This window comes from Zootoca vivipara, chromosome 6 (genome assembly GCF_963506605.1).
Source record: "Zootoca vivipara chromosome 6, rZooViv1.1, whole genome shotgun sequence".
NCBI lineage: Eukaryota > Metazoa > Chordata > Lepidosauria > Squamata > Lacertidae > Zootoca > Zootoca vivipara.
In genome coordinates, this window is record NC_083281.1 from 28,650,346 (window position 1) to 28,669,312 (window position 18,967).

Below are 18,967 nucleotides of genomic sequence, written 5' to 3' on the forward strand. Positions count from 1 at the left end.
GCCAGTTTTTAACTCTGTGAGTAGATCGCAGTCTCTTCGGAGTTGGCCACCCCTGGTATATATAATCTAACTAGATTGACTTGCTAAGTCAGAAATCACTTCTTTTGAATTAAACACGGTAATTTTACTTAGAAACCAAACACACACACACACACACACACACACACACACAAGGGTGTCTTCTAGTGGGAAATTGTTAGAATTGCACAAGAAGCAGAAAAGTGAAGTTTTTTTTCTGGGAAGAATAAATAATTGACGGCCAACCTCTTGAGTCTAAGAATATACTGCTATATGTTTAGATATGTAGTTTTTTAAAAAGCCCAATGGTCCACAGAGAAATAATTCATTTTGCCCTTCTACTGTACCCCTGCCTCTCTGCTTTATGCAGCTGAGGACAGGAGGTTTAAAAAGGCGGGCAAGGACTGCCATTAGTGCTAATGCAATGTCTAAGAGAGACTAGATGGGCAGGCTCTTCTAATGGTCTTATCGCCATTCTCACTTCTTCCCAATACCACCACACTGCGGGCAAGCAGAAGTAGGCAACCCCAGGTTTATTAATCACCTCTGCCCCAGGTTGTGATCAGGGCATACTGAACAGAGGATTCTGCAAGGAGAGGCAGCCTCACAGAGTTCACCATGGCACAATCTCACTCTGGTTCCATAAATGGGAAGAGCAGCATGCCACCCAGGGAGTCCATTGAAAAAAAAACAAAACCCCAAAAGCTCCACGCTGGTGACATCAAGGGAGGAGGGATTGGTCATGGAGTGCCCAGGGGGATGGTGAAGGAGAGGTAGTCACCAAGCTCGCCCCACTCTGCCCGGCGTGCTTGGAAGATGCTGATCCACGTGGTGAGCACGATCACCCAGAAAAGAAGCCCCATGGCTGAACGCTGGACATCTGGGATGGAAACAAATGGAAAACCATGACCACAGTCACCTCTATTTAAGCATAGAGCCTTATGCTATCTGGCATTGCCCAAATAGATGGCCTGGGCTCTCCTCCTAGCACAGAAGTGGGAAGTTGCTGAACTATAACTCTCATCATTCTTGGTCACTGGTCATACTTGCTGGAACTGATGGAAGTTCAGCAACATGTGGAGGGATGCCACACCTGCCCTGCCCCATGCCCTACCACTTTCTGGGATTTTCACCACAACTCACAGCGCTTTATCTGTAGTTGCTCAGTGTACGCTGGCACCAGAAAGGCCTCTCGGAAAAACCAGAAAACATTCACCAGCCACAGGAAAGGCAGCAGAGCAAAGCCACCTGGAGAAACAAAGGAAAGAAATGACTCATTTATGTTTGTGCGATTTTAAACCCCTTCATAACTTCCTTTGAATGAGGATGCTTTCACCTTTCCTATTTTAAAAGGGGCTGCAAAAATGGAAAAAAGTCTGTATTTTTCAAAAAAAAAGGTTCACTTTGCCTATTGAAAAACAGCTGCCTACCGTCTAAGCAAGTTGGCAAAAACATAACATTTCTAATAAGGCACCAAAATGTACACACACCAGTTCTTACCGCAGTAGAAATTCACAAGTTCTATGCACCTGGGTGAAACAGTGCTTTAAAAAAAATAAAAATAAAAATAAAAAGACAACTTTAAGGAATCATTTTGTTAATGTATGTATATATAAATAAAATATTTATGGGACTTCCATTTTTCCCTTCGCACATCGCGTTCCCTCCACACTGAATATTTACATACAAACTTCCCAACCTAGCATTCCACGACATTCATAATAAACCCAAGGTGTGCTGCATCTCCATTTAATCATCCATCTTTCTTTTAATCCCTTTTACTCCTTAATTAGGGACCCAGGTGGCGCTGTGGTTAAACCACTGAGCCTAGAGCTTGCTGATCAGAAGGTCGGCGGTTCGAATCCCTGTGACGGGGTGAGCTCCCGTTGCTTGGTCCCAGCTCCTGCCAACCTAGCAGTTTGAAAGCACGTCAAAATGCAAGTAGATAAATAGGAACCGCTATAGCGGGAATGTAAACGGCGTTTCCATGTGCTGCTCTGGTTTGCCAGAAGCGGCTTTGTCATGCTGGCCACATGACCTGGAAGCTATACGCCGGCTCCCTCGGCCAATAATGCGAGATGAGCGCGCAACCCCAGAGTCGGTCACGACTGGACCTAATGGTCAGGGGTCCCTTTACCTTACTCCTTAATTATTGTTGACTGGCTGCTCATGTAATCACCCCTACTTGCACATTAATTTCAGCATCTTCTTCTTCTTCTACTCCCCAAAGCTTTCCCACTCGTCCCTTTATCCATTTTTCCACCCCAATTTCTTATTTTGGCTGTCTTATTGGGAAGCAATGGAAATTCTGCCAATTGATATCACCACTGCGCCTTAGTGGGTATTTCACTTTCTTTTCCAACATCTGGTGTATACTATTCTGAACGCAGAGAGAAATAAGCCGCGTGCCTTCTATTCTATTAACGTTTAATTGTGTGTCTCCCCCACCCCCACCCCCACCCCCACATGATCGTTAGGAGGAAAAGCCGGGTGTCAATAAAGATCTAACCACCACCGATGCCTCTCGCTGGAACCAGCCACTCACCCAAGTAGTACTTCCTGCAGAGGTTGAGCTTCTCCTCGTTGGAAACGCGTTCCAGGTTCATGGTGCGATTGGGGTCTAGGAGGAAGAGAGGGACCTTCGCAGTCAGGGCGGAGCTCAGGGTTAAGCCCCGCAAATCCATCCTCTGGATTAGAGGGCAGGGCCCATCCCCCCACCCCACCCCCAAATTCTGGGTAGTGGGGGGTGAGCCTCCCCTCCCCTCCCCTCCCCCAACGACTCACCCCCTCCTCCTCCTCCTGCAGAACAGCTTTTGCTTCCCCAACGCGGAACTTGCGCGGTTTCTGGTCACCAGCTCGCCCCGCGGGCTGCTGGGAAAACGTCCGCGCTCTCACCAAGCGCAGAGATAGGAAACGTATAGAGCACCCCGACGAGTAGTCGGTGGCGGGTATCCCTCGCTTGCTCTTTCGTTTGGTCCCCGCCGCACTCGAGAGAGCAAGGGTCCTTTTGATTTTTAATTGCCCCCCGCCCCCCGAAAAAAACAACTCAGAATGCTGTTGGACCGCATTATCTCAGCTTGCAAGTAGGTAGGTAGGTAGGTGGGTAAGGGCAGGGGCGTGCTTGCGCCGGGAACGGCTTGGATCCACCCCCCCCCCCAAGCGCGAAGTCTTCGTCAACGAGAAGCGCCCCGCGGGTTGCACCTATTGCAATGTTCCTATTTCCCCAAGGTCTTTGGTGGTGGGTGGGATTAAGCTTCTTCTATAGATTTTTTAAAGGGGGAAATACGATGGAGAGCTTTCCATAGGGAAAGGCACAAACCCATGTGAAAATCAAACACAGTTTTAAACCCTTCTCCAAAATAATTGTGATGGGGGGGGCACCATTCCTAGCCCTGAGGTGGTGCCAAATGCTGAAACCTCCGAGGATGAATCAGAAGACAAGGACCTCGAGGAGCAGGCAGAGCCCCCTGAATCCAATATCAAGGATCCCCTTGAGGGGCCCCTCCAGGCTGGCATCTATTGAATCCAGCACTCCGTTGCAAGCAGGAGGACTTTTAATTCCAGGGACCTGCATGCAGATAAGTTGCGCGTTTCCTAAGGCTCATATAATATACTACACACAATAAGACCTGAGTTGATTAGAGCGCGAACTCTCATCTCTGCTGCTCATTTTTGCTGGAGGGAAAGCAGCCTGCTCAATTCCTAAATTTCCCGTTTGCAAGCTGCGGCATTCTGACCTCCGAAGACGAGCTCACAACCTTCAGACACGACGCGCTGGTCTATAATTTAAGTCTATGGTTTAAAACAACGCCGTGTCGTAGCGCATGCTGGTATATAATTATTTGAGGCGGATACTAGGGAGCCAAGAGCTTGCTGGGAGTTGTAGGTCCTTAAAGCCCTACCGCCTCAACCCGCCAGATGGCGAAGTAGCAACACGAGCAGCTCTTCCTTTCTATATTTTGTGATCTTAAAGATAAAACGCTATGCAGGGCCAAAGCTGCTTCTTGCTATGCCACGTTTTTGCCAACAAAGAGGAGGCGAAACCTGAACACCCATTGCCTTTTCTCCAGCGTCTGCCTCACAATCAGATTTCAGTCCGGAAGCATGTTCCTGAGCATGTGTAAAGTTCACTTCCCCATAGACTTGCCACCTGCTCCTTATTGATGCACGTTAGATGCAAGATGCATCATAATTCTGAGAATGAATTATACTGCAAGCAAAGTATGGTTAAGGTAACACATCATTTTCTAAAGTCTCGCAGTTCCGTTCCTTATGAGGGAGCTCTTTAGGGCGTAACCCCCATTCCCCACCCCACAGCCACGCCAGGCATCAGACATTGGCAGGGCCTGTTCCTTGACTACTTAACTCTCTCCCACACTCAAAATCTAGAAAAGCTGCCTTTGTATCCCCCACCCCAATCTCTGTAGGGCAGGGGTGGATAACTCTTTTTTGGCTGCTGGGCCAGATCTTTCCCTCTTCAACCCTGGCAGTAGACAGGTGATGCTGCGCTTTGAAGTCCATGTTGCAAGGACTTCTCTAAGCTCCTAGTTCTTCATTTGAAATCCTGCTCTTAGCTGCCTTCACACCTGAAGTCAGATATGTCAGGTGTTGGGTGTGTGTGTGTGTGGCCTGCACAAAAGAGCCTCTCAGGCCAAATGGGGAGGTAGCCAATGAGCTGGAGGTACCCCACCTGATTGTTCTAAATGCTTTCTAAGGGAACTCAGCATAAGGGGCACTATAAATGGTTCTATTTTTATTTTCTTGACCGCTCTTCTGGAAAGGAGTAGGCCATTAGATATGGATCTACATGGGCTCCACCTTTAATGTATGCAGTACAAACGCATAACCAACATGGGTGGTGGACCGCTATATTTTTGGGGAGCTCATATGTAAAGCTCTAGAACATATAAGACAGCCTGTGCCTATGCATTTTGGAATCAAACAGTTTTGATATGAAATCACTAGATTGTTGCTGCCTCCATTTCCAGATGGATGGGCTTTGTTGTTTACATGCAAACACACTCCCCCACCCCCTTTCAGGCTGCAACAGAAGCCATGTGACAGTCTTGTGTCAAAATTGCGTTTTATTTAAAATTATACCAACAAGAATCCAACCCTTTACCGTCTGAGTTGACTGAGCATCTTAAATAAAAAAGTGCATAGAAAATAAACAGGTTTAGAAATTTGTACAAATATTTACATCCTCCTGGGTTTGATTTTTTTTTGTTTTTTTTTAACTTTAAAACAGAAAGCCTTAACGGGAAAGGAAAGAGAATCACAAAAGTTAGAAGTACAAAATTAAAGAAAAAGTTGTTCTCACCCCACAAGGGAGAGGGAAAGAAAATCAGGTCTATGAAGCAGATGGGCACAAATAAGGGACCAGGGGGGGACTACCCTTCCCACTCTTGCCCCATATCTCTGCTTGCCATAATTTCAAGCCACAGACAGGTCCACTGCCAAGAGCATCCCCTCTTCCCAGACAAAACGGGCATCACTGATGCTCCTGGGAGATGAGCCCTCTCCATGCCTCAGGGAACTAAGGGGATGAGTCAGTCCTGTAGCAACCCACTTGGAAAGCTACAGTGAGGTGGTTAAGCTCCCAGCATGCCTCTTGGTGTCCCCCCCACTGACGCCAGGCTGGGAGAAAGGTACGGAGCTGAGGAATCAGGTCACGGGTAAAAAAAAATGCCTTTCAGTTGAGAAAACGGCGGCAGCGCTTGGCCCCACAGTTGCAAGGGAGCTTGCTGCCAGCATCCTCAATGGGGAATTTGTAGTCGTAGGTGAGCTCTTCGCCCCGAAAAATGCGTCGCAGGGCAAAGATGACGATGTGCTTCTGGCCCTCCACGTGGATGACCCGTGAGTAGCAGTTGGGCTCGCAGGAGTGGTTGATGAAGCGGGCGGCGTTGCCGTGCATCGTGGCGTCCACCACGTCAAAGTCGTCAATGCGGAACATGTAGCAGCCTATGCCCTGCCGGGATGAAAAAAAGAAAGTTAAGATTAGTGAGACGATTTGGGGAGCCTAGCTCCTCCCTCCTCCGCTGGTCCTGATAATCATCATCATCATCATCATAATTATAATTGTTGTTGTTGTTATTTATACCCTGTCCTCAACTCAATCATGGGCTCCCTCCTCCCTTGACCATCAGCTCAGTTGGTAGAGCATGAGACTCTCAATCTCAGGGTCATGGGTTTGAGCCCCACGTTGGGCAAAAGATTCTAGCATTGCAGGGGGTTGGACCAGATGACCCTTGAGGTCCCTTCCAACTCTACGATTCTCTTGATTCAGTACCTTGCTGTCATAGTACTTTTCACGCTTGTCTGTCAGCACCGAGCGGATCACGATGCCGGAGTATTCGATCACCATCTCGCCTGCATCAATATTCCGCTTGCAGAACAGGCCCCGGCCGTGGATGGCTGACCTGGAATGGGGAGAAAGATACACATCAGCATAAGAGTGTTAACAAGGCAGGCCAAATATGGGCCAGCCACTGGGTACTCTCTGTTTCTTTTTCAGGTTCATCCTGGAGGCAAGTGTGGAGCAGGGCTGCTTCTCTGTACAAAGTGGCCTCTTTAGGAAGGCCATGGGCCAAAGGATTCAAGCAAGCAGTAGCAGCAGCTGCCCTTGTTACCTGTACACGCCCACAGCTTCCTTGGAGGTTTTCTTCAGGTGCCGAAACCGCATGGCCATGGGTAGCTCCAGGCTGGTGGCTCGCCTAAGGAAGAAGCAGAGGCCAGACTAGGCTTCGAAGCTTATGCCAAAAGAGAGAAGGGTGGCTGCCTTGACAGTAAAAATGGATTCAAGATGGACAGATTCCCAGCAAGAATCACAAGGACGAAAATCAGAAGTTTAGGGTCCAGCACGACAGTTTTAAAAGTGATGGAGAAGGAAACTTGAGTAGCAGCGGCAGTAGCAGCACATCATGGCACAAATTGTGGGAATAGACAGTAAAGTTTCCCTTCTGGAGGGAGGAATTCCTGAAACGTAGGAAACTGTCTTATGCACCAGTCCATTTAAAAGCTCAATATTGCTCACACTGATTGGCAGCTGCTCTTCAGGGTTTCAGAAAAGGTCTCTTCCAGCGCTAGCTGGATATGCCTTGAGATTGACCTGGGGACCTGTATGCAAAACCAATGCTCTATCACTGAGCTATGGCCCTCCCCAGGATATTCTCTGCAGGGAGCAGAAGAGGTATGTGAGCTCTCTCTTTTTTGGGTCAATGCTAATTTGGGCTATTTGCTGCCTTCCTGAGTGTGCTCTCTGGTGCACAGAAGAGGACTGGGCTTCCTTGGCAGCAAAAAAAGCTGGTGCTGGAAAGCAGGTCTTTATTACATAAACCTGGCTAGAGGGCCGAGCGAAAACTGACTACAAGAAAGCAATGCATTTTAATCAAGTAGAAATGAGATCTGGGCAAGGAAACATGGGACCCTACTTCTAAGTGCTTTGGAGAAAAATGATCCTCTTGGAAATTTTATAACTTGTAAGCTTCACAGGCTGAAGAGAAGGGTCTGTTTTTAAAAGCTTCCCCGGCAGTACACACAGCATGGGGATTATCTAATCTGATTCATATTACCAAATGCTGAGTTTTCACAGCCTACCATATGAAGGGACAAAGTCAAGATTGACCAACTTCAGGACAGCAGAAGCCAGGCATCTTCGTACCTGGTGGACTTGAGCTGCACTTCATCCTCCTCTTCGTCATAAGGGCCTCCCTCAGGAAGCACACGATGTTGCGATGCCAGGAAGTTGAACATATCAAAGGTGCATTTCCTGCAAAAGAAGAGGAGGGCTGCCCATCTCAGAAGGCCTCTGGATTCCCTGTTCTTCTCTCTTTTTTAAACACTATCTGTAACCCACACAGGCTCCTTGACTTTTGCATTTCCACCTACTCAAGAAAGAACTCCTTTTTGCTGCAATACAACCCAGGCGAGGATGCAATTTAGGAGTAAGGGGTGAATCGGTAACCCTCCATGTTTCTGGACTACAAATCCCATCAGTGCAAATGACCAGGGATGATGGGAACTGTAGTCAGGGATGGACTAGGTAGCCAAATTCTGCCCCAATTGGTGCTCAATTATAGGTCATTCCTGTTTTGTGCAGATATTATTAATTATTATTATTAGTCTGCATTTAAATTGTATGCATTTTGTATGCACTTTTGCAGTAGTTTCAGTGTGTAAAAATGCACAAAAAAATCCACATTTTATCTAAAAGAACACAAAATAAATATTATGATTACTTTTTTATTATTTATTCAATTTGTATACCGCCCTATACCCATAGATCTCAGGGCAGTTCACAACAAATTATACAAATTAATGCATCTATATCAATCTTTTCAATGCATTCATCTGTAAAATATGCATTTTGAACTCTTCTTTTACGTAAAATATATATGATTGTACACACTTTTTGCACACTGCAGCTGCCCTGCAAAATCCAGAGGTGTGTGATCCAACTGGTATATTGTAAACCGCCCTGTGATCCACGGATGAAGGGCAGTAGAGAAATTTGTAGTCCACTCCTACTCCCCAGAGAGAAAGCAAGGCCATTCCTCACCTGACATAGACTTCAGCTCGGGCGCAGCCATGAGGGTTGAGCGGAAGCTCCTCCTCTTCGCCTTCATGCTGGTGGTACCGGAACTTGTATTTGTGGCAGGCCTTGGCGCCATACAGCTGTTCCACCAGAAAGATGACAGCATCGTGGTGCATCCCCAAAAGCCGCACCCCGTTCATCCCTGCCAGGAAAGTCAATAATACCCAAGATTCAGCACCCAGTCACCCTTTCAGTACAAGAGAACCAGTCCTATCCCAAAGCCTCCAAACAGAGCCCCAGAAACCTCCCCAATGCAAATCGCGACATTTTGCTTTATGATGTGTTTTTCCCACTTCTGCTTTTCTACATGATCTGGTCTCTTTATTTACAGTCATACCTCGACATCCGAAGGTTTCGACTTCCGAAGTCGACAACCCCGGACGTCTTTTCGGCCGTGCGTGCGTTCTGCGCCTGCACAGAAGCGACGCACGCGGTTGGCACATGCGCAGAAGCGTGAAATCACGCTTCACACATGCGCAGAACGGGCGCTTCGACAAGCGAAGACTTCGCCTTATGAAGACGGCCGTGGAACGGATAGTCTTCGTAAGTCGAGGTACCACTGTATTTGGAACATACAACCTCTGTACTGCGCTCCTATGTTTTATAACTCTGCTTATAGAATTCCCTCTTTGTTTCCACTTTTGACTTTCTCTCTCTCTCTCTCTCACACACACACACACACGAAATTCCTTTGGAGCAGCTATTCTGGGCAGTTTTCTGCCCCCAGAGATTGTTCCCCTTTCTATTGTCTCTAGGCCTTGAACTGAAAAAGCCAAAAGACTGGTAGGCTAGCCTGGGAGCTGCAAAGTAATTTCCAACTAGAACGGAACACCTATGAACCAAGTAAGAGTCCTTCCGGATCTGGCCTAAGGCCCTTCTAGTCCAGCATCCACAGCAGGCAGCCAGATGCCCATCGGAAGCCTTCAAACAGGACCTTATTACCTGCAAAGGAGAGGTGCTTGAGCCGGGCATTGGTGCGGGCCTCCTGAATCTTCTCAATCACTGCTTTCCAGGCACCTAAACATGGAGAAGGCAACTGTGATTTACTCCGTAAGAGGCAGGCACCTGACCCAAAGCAAAATAATTATCAGAAGGGTATCACTGGGTAAAGGAGGTCCAAGGTGCTGCTGTTCCCCAGAGACTCTTACGGCTTCCCTGAGCAAGGCACAACACAACTCCTGCTTGTACCCAGGAGAAAAACAATCCCCCAGTTGTCTGTGGAGTGTGTCCCTCTTTCCAGCAGCATCAGCAGCACAACTATAGCCAGCCATCTGAGAGGCTAGAGGTCCAAAGGAACATTACCACCGATGCGATTCTCTCCTCCTCACCATCTATGCTGTCAGCCTGCACATTGAAGCCGTCCTCGCTGGTGATCTCGAAGCACAGGTGGGGCTGTGTTTTGCGGGGCATCTCATTCTCTTTGTCCTCCTGCTTCAGATTGTCCTCGTCTGAGCTGGAGAGATCCCCTGGGAGGGGAGAGAAAGGGGAAAAAAGAGCAGGAGGCCCAAGTGTATTAGCTCTGCTGTCGTGGAGTCATCATCTGTGAGAAAGGGCTTGATTCACAGGAAGGAATAGACTTACAGCAGGGTTTTTAAAAAATAAAAACCCAAGCTCACAAAGCAGAGACCTGTCAGGTCCAGGATTCACTTTCTGAACTCTGGTATGCAGGCTGGAACACTGCAGTCCGTATCCTTAGTCACATATAAGAGTAGACCCATTGAAATTAATGTACATGACTAGGCAGATCCGTTCATTGCGACGGGTCTACATTGAGCAGAGCTTGGATACAACCCACTTTCTGTATAGAAACTGATTTACAGCATTCATATTCCGTGCCTTTGTTAAAGTCTCTCAGAGCAGCTTACAAAAAGCAATCGTATATATAACCCCATTTATTTTATTTTTATTTATTGCACAAATTTATATACTGCTTAACGTAAAACACATCAGAGCCACGTACGACATAACAAATATAAAATTGAGAATAAAATTTCATCATACCGATCAATGGTGCAGGCAGCTGGGGAGGGATTTCACACCAGAGAAACCTGGTGTGAATAAAATCTGATGTGCAATGTAGGGATTAGGGATACACATCTCTAAAAGGAACTTGAAAGGGATAGCTGCCCACGCCATTAAAAACAAATGAACAAGAGATACATACTGTATCTGTTTAATGCTTTATTATATTTCTATCCTGTCTCTTCCTTCAAGTTCGCACCACCCCCAATCTCCACAACTACCCTGTGAGGTAGGTTAGGGTGAGAGAGAATGACTTGCAGCAAGTTACAGGGATGAGTGAGGATTTGAACTCAAGTCTCCCTGGTCTTAATCCAACACATTCAACCGCCACACCACCCTGGCTCTTAGTACCACATGCACAGCGATTCGCTTGATACAGCAAACGTGGACGTTTCATCCCTGGTTCTGTACACCGGGAGCCAGCCCACAACCTCCCAGCTCAGTACCAACCAACCACCCTTATTTTGAAGGCAGAGCGGAGCAGGCAAGAGATCCCAGTACCTGCATATCTATGCCAGACTGGCTCCAGCAGAGCCTCTTGGGTTGGTTCCGGCGTTCCAGGATGGGAATGTAATGCTGCGAAGGAGGGAGAATGGTCCATCGGAGACCTGCGGGGGCATGAAAGAAAGAAGGGCTGCTTTAAAAACCCTGCGGCAGGCAAGGAACAGGATCCCGCAGCCTCCAACCTTACACTCACAGCTCACTCTCGCCGACAGCGCCTGCCTCCTCTTTGAGCGCATCCAGGTCAAGGACGCCCTTTGCTGTGGGGGTCTTCATCCGCACCCTTCCCATGCTGCAGGGGAAGAAGGCCTTGTGAACATGTGCACAAACAAAACACACAGCTTGGGGGCTACCCAAAAGAATCCAGAGAAGCCATGCTTGGCCTGAAGTACAAACCCACAAAGGACCACCCCTTCTCCTTAGCCCTCCCATGCTTAAGAGTGTGGAGATCACATGCTTGCACTTACCCTGAGCCTGCCGTGCTGCCAGAAATGCAGTTATTCACCAAATGATCTGGCGTGACGGTGGGCGACACGGGCAGTGGCTCCTCTTCGTTGGCGCCATCCACTTTGGCCTTCTTGAGAGGGATGCTTCCAACGAAGGTGGAGACCCTCTTGACCCGGATGGCTGGCCGGGGGCCCGGCAAGGACACCAAGCCGGGGATGCTGAGCACACCGGAATTCACAGCCACTGGCTGAAGGAGACACGTCTGTGGAATCCCCAGCGAGGGCGTCACCAGAGCCGGAGCGCCCAGTGCCAGCTGGCCCCCGCCAACGGCCTGAGGGGCGGCGCCCACGACGTTCATCATGGGCACCATGCTGAGCACCGGGCCCCGGATGGTCCACGTCGGCAAAGGGCTGGGAGCAAGGCCCAGGGGCGCTCGCAATATGACAGTGCCAAGGTTGGGCACGGGCGCAGGGGGTGGCGGCGCTGGGCTTGGTACAGCCTTGCAGCCGGAGGCCTGCTCCCCGTCCGGGGTGCTCAAGGCGCCTTCCTCCCCCTGCACTTTCATGCACACTTGTCCCAGCTTGTTCACGAGGATGATTCTGGAGCCAGGCAGCTGCCCTTCGGGTCCCAGCAGCTTGACCTCAGAGGTGCCTGGCACCTGGGCGCAACCCAGGGTTGGGGCCAGGGCTGGAGCAGGGCTGGGGTGGGCTGTCTCAGTGCCGTTGAGGCTGGCAGAGGTAGGGGGTGCTGTTGGCAGCGAGGCCGCCTGGTTGAGGCAGGAGGAGAGCGGGGCCTTGCTCTCTGGCGTGTCCATATTCTTCAGGACGAAGTCCACGATGTCCGAGGGCAGGTCCTCCGGTGCAGGAGCAGGGCCAGCCAGCTCCCGTTCGACTCTTGGCTCTGCTTGCTTGCCCTTGGCCGGAGGGTGGCCCCCTGCCCCGTCTGCCTCGCTGTCGGTCCCGTCGTCGATGCCGTCAAGCTGGTGGATGTGGGGCAGAGGGAGGTCCAGTGGGTACGGAGGCAGGGGCGGCTCCCGGGTGACCACCGTGCGGGGGAAGCGGAAGTAGCGGCTGGCCTCCCCTTCCTCCTCGCTCTCACCATCGCCCAGGCCATCCAGCTGCGGCAGCTCCAGGCTGGGCGAGGGGCAGGCTCGCGGCACGCCCAGCACCTCCTCCTGGAAAGGCTCGTCCAGGAGACTGTCGTCAAACTCCAGGTCGGAGACGTTGAGCTCAAAAGCCAGCTCTGGTGGGACGGGTGGGGGCGAGGGAGGGGGTGAGGTAGGTAGGGGGCGCTGCCCGTCAGAGGTAGAAGTATGCCTGAAGCCGCTCCCCGCCAGGGGGTTGTCCAGGAGAGGCGGCATGGCCCTGAGAGAGGTGCTGGGAGGACTAGTCCTGTTGCTAGCAGCGGCTTGCGGCAGGAGGGGGGAGCGACGGGCGTGGGGGGCGCTGCTGGGAGACAAGGGGCTGAGGCGCTGTGTGCGGCGTGGAGTTGGGAAGTCAGGGTCGCCCACCGTCAAGATGTGGTGGGACATGGATGATGTGCTCCCTGTGGTGGTGGGGGAATAGGAAGAGCATGTCAACGGGGTGGGAAGCAAAACAGGCAGACACACAAATGCACTAGCCAAACAGGGAACAACTCGCCTCCCTCTCCCATGAAATAACTTGCAACTTTTTAGGAACCTAGTAGACAGCGGCTTCCTATGTTTGGAATAAGAATGCCACCTTCCAGGCCTCTCTCTCTGGCTCTGGGAACACTCCTCAGGAGACACATGGATAGCCATTTGTCATGGATGCAGCGGGTTGGACTTGATGACCCTCGGGGTCCCCTTTCAACTCTATGATTCTATGACACTCCTCACTGGCCCCATTCCACACCCGGAGTGCTTTGCCCAGCTGGAATGCCCCCTTAAACTCTGGTAAGGCCTCTGGATAGAAAGAGGTGTTTGTGTATGTAGAAACCGGCCTACTGTACAAAGGCAAAATTGCTCCGCCCATTTTTGCCTCTTGCCCCCACCCCACCCCTGGTGTGTGGTCAAGAGTTGCCCAGAAAGGAATGCAGCCATTGCAGTTCCTCACCCCTGGTCTACGCTGACTGGCCAGGGCTTCCCAGGGTCTACCTCAAGCACCCTCTCTATCAGTCAACCACTCAGACACAACAATATCACAACCCACATGCAAAGGACTGCAGTGGAGCACAGGCATGTCAGAATCTCTCATCTCTGAAGCACCAATGGGCTCATGCCCCATGCTCCCTGCGCTCGCTAATGCTCCTCTCCTGCTTCTCCTCTTCCATTAGCCCTGTTTCAAAGCAAGAATTGGCCTTGGAGCATCCAGCTGCTGGCCTCCGTTTCAGACCCTCTTGTCTCTGTGCTGCCTACGTCGCCTTGAAGCTACTCACCAGGAGAAGGCAGCGGGCGGGATGACACCCCACTTATGGGTCGCCGAGTAGGGGAGTAGTTGGGCACTTTGATGCGCGCTCCAGTGAGAGACCTGTGTTTGGAGGCCGCAGACTCCGGGGGTGGGAGAGGCCCTGGGTTCTGCGCGGGTGAGTGGCGCTCCAGCGGCGGCAGTGGAAGGGGCACATCCTGAAGGTGCTCATTCCCAAGTTTAGGATCTGAAAACATGAAAAGGCACATGACAAGAGACCAAGCACGGCAATGGCAGCGCCCAGAAGCTGGCAAACCTTACTGTGGGCTTTGTGCTGAGAAAAGACAGCACAGAACCAAGAAAACTGCCTTATTCCAGAACAGATTATTTGCCCATTTGGTCTACATGGGCTGAAGACCTGTACTCTTATATACATTTGCTCTTAGTTTTCTCTCCCAGCCCCCCCCCCACGCTTATGGGAGTTGGAGCCCATAAACTTTGAAGGGCAACAGGCCCCAACTCCAAACCTTGGTTCTCAAACAGAATGCGTTCCAGGAGTCCGCTCGACTCCCAGAACCATTAGAAAACCAAGGTGCAGCTTCCGATTGGCTGCAGGAGCTTCCTGCACTCAATCAGAAACCGCGCTGGATGTTTGGTTTCCAAACATCATTCAAAAACTGGAACAATCACTTCTGGTTTTTGATCGTTCGAGAGCTGAAACTTACAAGTTCCAAGGCGTTCAGCAACCAAGGTACGACTGTATTCCGGTTTTGAGCAGGAAGGATAGACTAGTAAACTGGGCAGGAAAACCTATCGCCACCCAGACTTCCTACTCCAGAAGGAGAGGATGACGGTATCCAAAAGCCGGTCCAGCTACATATCCCAGATCCCCTTACCTGCAGGGGCAGCTGGGCTGTGCACTATCGTATGGTTCTCCTCCTGCACTCCCGAGGCATCAGGCTCCTCTTGGCTCAGCTTTGGCCGGTACTCCAGGACGCGGCACTTGTACCAGCACTGCTTGCGGGCATCCACTGTGCTCCAATAAATACGGGAACACCTGGGGAGGTGGAAGGAACACAAAGTCAGTCCCATCAGAATTGCCTTCTGGCTGCCCTGTGGCTGCTTGCTCAAAGCAGTGGCGCAGGATTGCTGGGAGGAAAGCAAGGAGTCTAACAGTAAGTGGAACCAATGACTGGCTGAGCCAACTAAGTTTTGCACCCACCCCTCCTTAGTTGTACATTGGTAACGCCAAGGCAAAGGTGCAAGAAGCAAGACAGCCAGAGCCAACCTTTGGACTGGTTGCAAGTAAGACCACAGGTGGGGTAGGAGGTGAAGGTTGGTGAGGCAGTGCCCCATTTGCCCCAATGGACCAGCCACCATTACAACCAAGTGGCCTCCTATCCTTGGTGGCAAATGCCTAGCGGTTAGGGCATTTGAATTAAGGATGGGGAACCTGTGGCCCTCCAAAAGTTATTGAACTATAACACCCATCATCCTTGACCACTGGTCACACTGGCTAGAGATGATAGGAGTTGGAGCCTGACCCCACAGATGAGGCCACAGGTTCTCCAACCTTCGGGTAGGGCCTTTAGATGGTTCATCATGGGTGGAGCACATTATCCATAAACAGATAACAAGCCCCGCTCCAAGGTTTTGCAAAACTGATTTGTGAATGCTTGTTGGCACATTCCAGCAGATATTTCAGCCTTCTCCAACCTGGTGTGCTCCAGATGTTTCAGATGGCATATCCGTTCAGCTGTGCTGGTTGGGGACTGATGGGAGTTGGTCCAAAACATCCAGCGACCACCAGGTTGGGGAAGGCAGGAAGAGAGAGAGCAATTCACACAACTTCAGAGAGAGAGAGAGAAAATAACTTCTCTCATCTCTGCATCCCTGACCAGCAGAGAGGAAGGAAGCATCAGAGATTTCATTTGCTTTTGCCAGATGGACGCCAAGTGGGCAGTTTCAGAAAGCAAACATTTAAAGAACCAGAGGGAAGAAAAGGCACACAACCAGGAAAACATTTTCAGAGGCTGTGTAAAGAGCAGCTATCTTTGTGCATCACAGTCCATAATTGCAGGGCACTGGCATAACGAGAATGGCTGTCAATCTTCCTATGAACACCTCAGAAGTGGAAGCAGACATGTTGGCACCCAGGCCTCAAGTAGAGACATGTCTTGCCCTTTTAAAGAAAGGGAAAGCGATACCTGCTGAAAAACAAGTTTCCCGGGTTGTGTGTGCTACTGCAGAGGATCACAAGGATCTTTTGTCCTTTTTCAAAGGCAGGGAAACTCTTCCCAAGTCTGGCAAAATCCTGCAGAATTAAATGGGAGACACTTCCATGGCTCTTGCGAGACAGAACACAACAAGAAGCAAATGAGAGAAGACTGTGGAGAGGGCAAAGGAGAAAGGCGGTTTTCTGGTTCTGGTTGTTATGGAGCTTTTAAAGAATCTACATGGCAGCTGATCAAACCAAGGCCCATCCTTCTGCACAGTTGCAAGAGTGGAGTCTGACAGCTGGGGAATATGTTGAGTGCCAATGTGGTGTGATGACTAGAGTTTTGGATCTAGGACCTTGCAGACCAGAGTGCAAATCCCCACTAGGCCATGAAGCTCACTGGGTGCCTCCAACTCCCACTCTAATCTACTTCAGAGAGTTGTCGTGAGGATAACAAGGAGAACCGTGTACTCAAACTTGAGCTCTCTGGAGAAAAGCTGGGGAATAAATGTTGTAAAAGCAAATTTAAAAGATGTTAGCTGTTTAGAAGCTTACTGGGTAGGGACCTGAAAGCCAGCCTTCACCAACTCCCAGCATCTGGCTGGGAGTTGTAGTTAAAAAACATCTGGAGGGCACCAGGTTGGCAAAGGCTGCTGTGACCCATGCAGCTGCATTATGCTACAAATCTCATATGTCATTACAGGTCACTATGCAAGATCTGATTGGCCGCTGTGAGATGCAGAGCATCCTGAACTGCATCCTACACAGCCCTCATTCGTGTTAAAAGAGGGGGAAACAGAGATCAGTTACAAGCTTTTTCCAATTGGTAAAATAAAAAAATAAAAAATGGGAGGGAAAGAAAAGAGTGGTTGCAAATAATCCCCCATGCCATGTGTGAAGATACCTAAACACACCACATTGTGCATTAATCCACATGGAATAACAACCACACTCTGGTTTCACACCCACCATCACCGTAGCAGATCCTAATCTCTTTAACCATAAGAAATGTGCTGAAAGCTCCCAAGGAGACGCTGAGGAGGATAAAGTCTCTCCCTTCTATTGAGCCACCCTGCCAAGAGGATGGCGTAAAGGGTAAGCTAATAATCCATGCTAAGGCAGTATCTGTTTCAGCATTTATTCAGTAGAATCCTTCATGCCAGATAAAATGAACAGGATTAGACTAAAATAAGGATCTAAATGATTTTTTAAAACCTGTATTTCTATTAATTCACTAGCCCGTAATTATTCTAAATGGGCAACTGTATGACAATCCTTTTAAGAAAGGCAAATGGTGGGCAATTTTTCATCTGGAGAGGCTACTTGAGGAATGCAGAGCGCTGCAAACATCCGCACAGCAGCAACCACAGTGGAAAAGTTTTCTGACACCATTATTTTAATACTGTATCAAGAGAAGAGCAAAATTAACCCACACCTCCCTTTCTATTAAACACTTAAAATGTTCAGTACATAAACCACCAAGGGATGCTTCAGACACAAATTGCATTTTCAGTTCTTGAGCGTCTCTCTCAAGATCCATCTATACCCAAATATGTGGAGTGTGAATGCAACAAACCAGTGCTTGCAAAAGCAGGCACCACACAGGTAAGATCCAGGAGCCAGGACTGAGACCAGCTCCCTGGAAAGAGTGCAATTAGCTTCAACAGTGTGAACAGCCAACGCAGCAACCTGTCTAAAGGCCACCCAGGACATCTGAGCCCTTTTTCACATGGGTGAAATCCAGGAATCCTGGGCACACAGTGAAGGCAGCCAGATCAACTTCCACGTGTTGAGTGCACTTGCATTTTGACTGCCTAAAAAGGAGCTCAGAGTCTTTTGACCTCATAATCAAATGCAACAGGCAAGCATTGCTTGCTCAGCAAATGTGATTTTAGCATGATTTCAGAGGAAAATGTGGTCTCAATGCGATTTTGGAAACTGGGTCATGCTTGACCAAATCACAGCTGAAGGAACGGCCCCAAATTGCTGTGAGGACTCCTAAAGCTGGCAGAGAATTTTGAAGCAGTGTGGCACAGAAGGAGTTGCCCGGTCCTTTTCTTCTGGGTATCCCCTGCCAAATGCCATCTCGTATACATACAACCCCCCCCAATAACGGCTCCCCTGGTGACGATCCACAGGACAGCTAGCATGGGATTGGTCTTCCTTTGTCACTTAAGGTGGGTGTGAGGCTGCTACCAACTTGAATGTGGATACTCACTGGTAGCCTACGGGAAAGAGGCGTCCCTCACACTCGGACAGATCTGTCAGCATCCCCAAGCTGTCAATCTTCATGGAGCCTGGAAGCAGAAATACACTGAGCAGAGAGCCAGAAACAGAGCGAAAATGAGTTGCCTCAGGATGTGGGTTGGGGCTATTAAGGATGGCAGAGCATGAGAGAGAGAAACCTATCAGACCTAATGGATACAATCCCCTGGGGAGTTCTGCTGCAAAAGCCTCTGTTTCAATGGAGTTTGTACCTGAGAATGTCCCAGTGGATGGCGCCCCATGGTAATTGGAGCGTGAGCACAGGGAAAGGATAAAGAACAGTTGCTTAGATTTTCTCCCTTTTAGGCACCTCTGGAGAGGCTAAACGCAGGTGGCGCTGTGGGTTAAACCACAGAGCCTAGGGCTTGCCCATCAGGTCGGTGGTTCGAAACCCCGCAACAGGGTGAGCTCCCATTGCTCGGTCCCAGCTCCTGCCAACCTAGCAGTTCGAAAGCACGTGAAAGTGCAAGTAGATGAATAGGTACCGCTACAGTGGGAAGGTAAACGGTGTTTCCATGTGCTGCTCTGGTTCACCAG

The 18,967-nt window shown here is 49.7% G+C and overlaps 2 protein-coding genes and 1 non-coding gene across 5 annotated transcripts in view; 1 reads left to right on the forward strand and 2 right to left on the reverse strand.

Moving 5' to 3' along the window:
• Positions 1 to 536: 536 nt before the first annotated feature.
• On the reverse strand, positions 537 to 2,922 carry PSENEN (presenilin enhancer, gamma-secretase subunit). The gene is made up of 4 exons (XM_035117079.2): positions 2,803 to 2,922; positions 2,564 to 2,638; positions 1,162 to 1,266; positions 537 to 898 (listed from the first exon to the last, which is right to left on the reverse strand). Exons 2-4 carry the CDS (start codon positions 2,622 to 2,624, stop codon positions 759 to 761), a joined length of 306 nt encoding a protein of 101 aa, XP_034972970.1. The 5' UTR covers positions 2,625 to 2,638; positions 2,803 to 2,922; the 3' UTR covers positions 537 to 758.
• Positions 2,923 to 3,748: 826 nt separating this feature from the next.
• KMT2B (lysine methyltransferase 2B) overlaps positions 3,749 to 18,967 on the reverse strand; it is a 68,237-nt gene continuing 53,018 nt past the window's right edge. For 2 of the 3 annotated variants that reach the window (XM_060275713.1, XM_035117084.2), the window contains exons 25-37: positions 18,384 to 18,462; positions 14,844 to 15,004; positions 13,979 to 14,194; positions 11,602 to 13,126; positions 11,331 to 11,426; positions 11,135 to 11,241; positions 9,940 to 10,077; positions 9,554 to 9,628; positions 8,576 to 8,753; positions 7,679 to 7,786; positions 6,648 to 6,731; positions 6,308 to 6,437; positions 3,750 to 5,986 (exon numbers count right to left, since the gene is read on the reverse strand). In XM_060275713.1, coding sequence (XP_060131696.1) covers positions 5,711 to 5,986; positions 6,308 to 6,437; positions 6,648 to 6,731; positions 7,679 to 7,786; positions 8,576 to 8,753; positions 9,554 to 9,628; positions 9,940 to 10,077; positions 11,135 to 11,241; positions 11,331 to 11,426; positions 11,602 to 13,126; positions 13,979 to 14,194; positions 14,844 to 15,004; positions 18,384 to 18,462 — 3,173 coding nt within the window. In that variant the 3' untranslated portion in view covers positions 3,750 to 5,710. Of the gene's footprint in view, positions 5,987 to 6,307; positions 6,438 to 6,647; positions 6,732 to 7,678; positions 7,787 to 8,575; positions 8,754 to 9,553; positions 9,629 to 9,939; positions 10,078 to 11,134; positions 11,242 to 11,330; positions 11,427 to 11,601; positions 13,127 to 13,978; positions 14,195 to 14,843; positions 15,005 to 18,383; positions 18,463 to 18,967 lie in introns of all 3 variants that reach the window. The other variant, XM_035117080.2, reaches the window with a different exon arrangement.
• On the forward strand, positions 6,154 to 6,229 carry TRNAE-CUC (transfer RNA glutamic acid (anticodon CUC)). Its single transcript has one exon. It is a non-coding gene; the product is annotated as a tRNA-Glu (tRNA).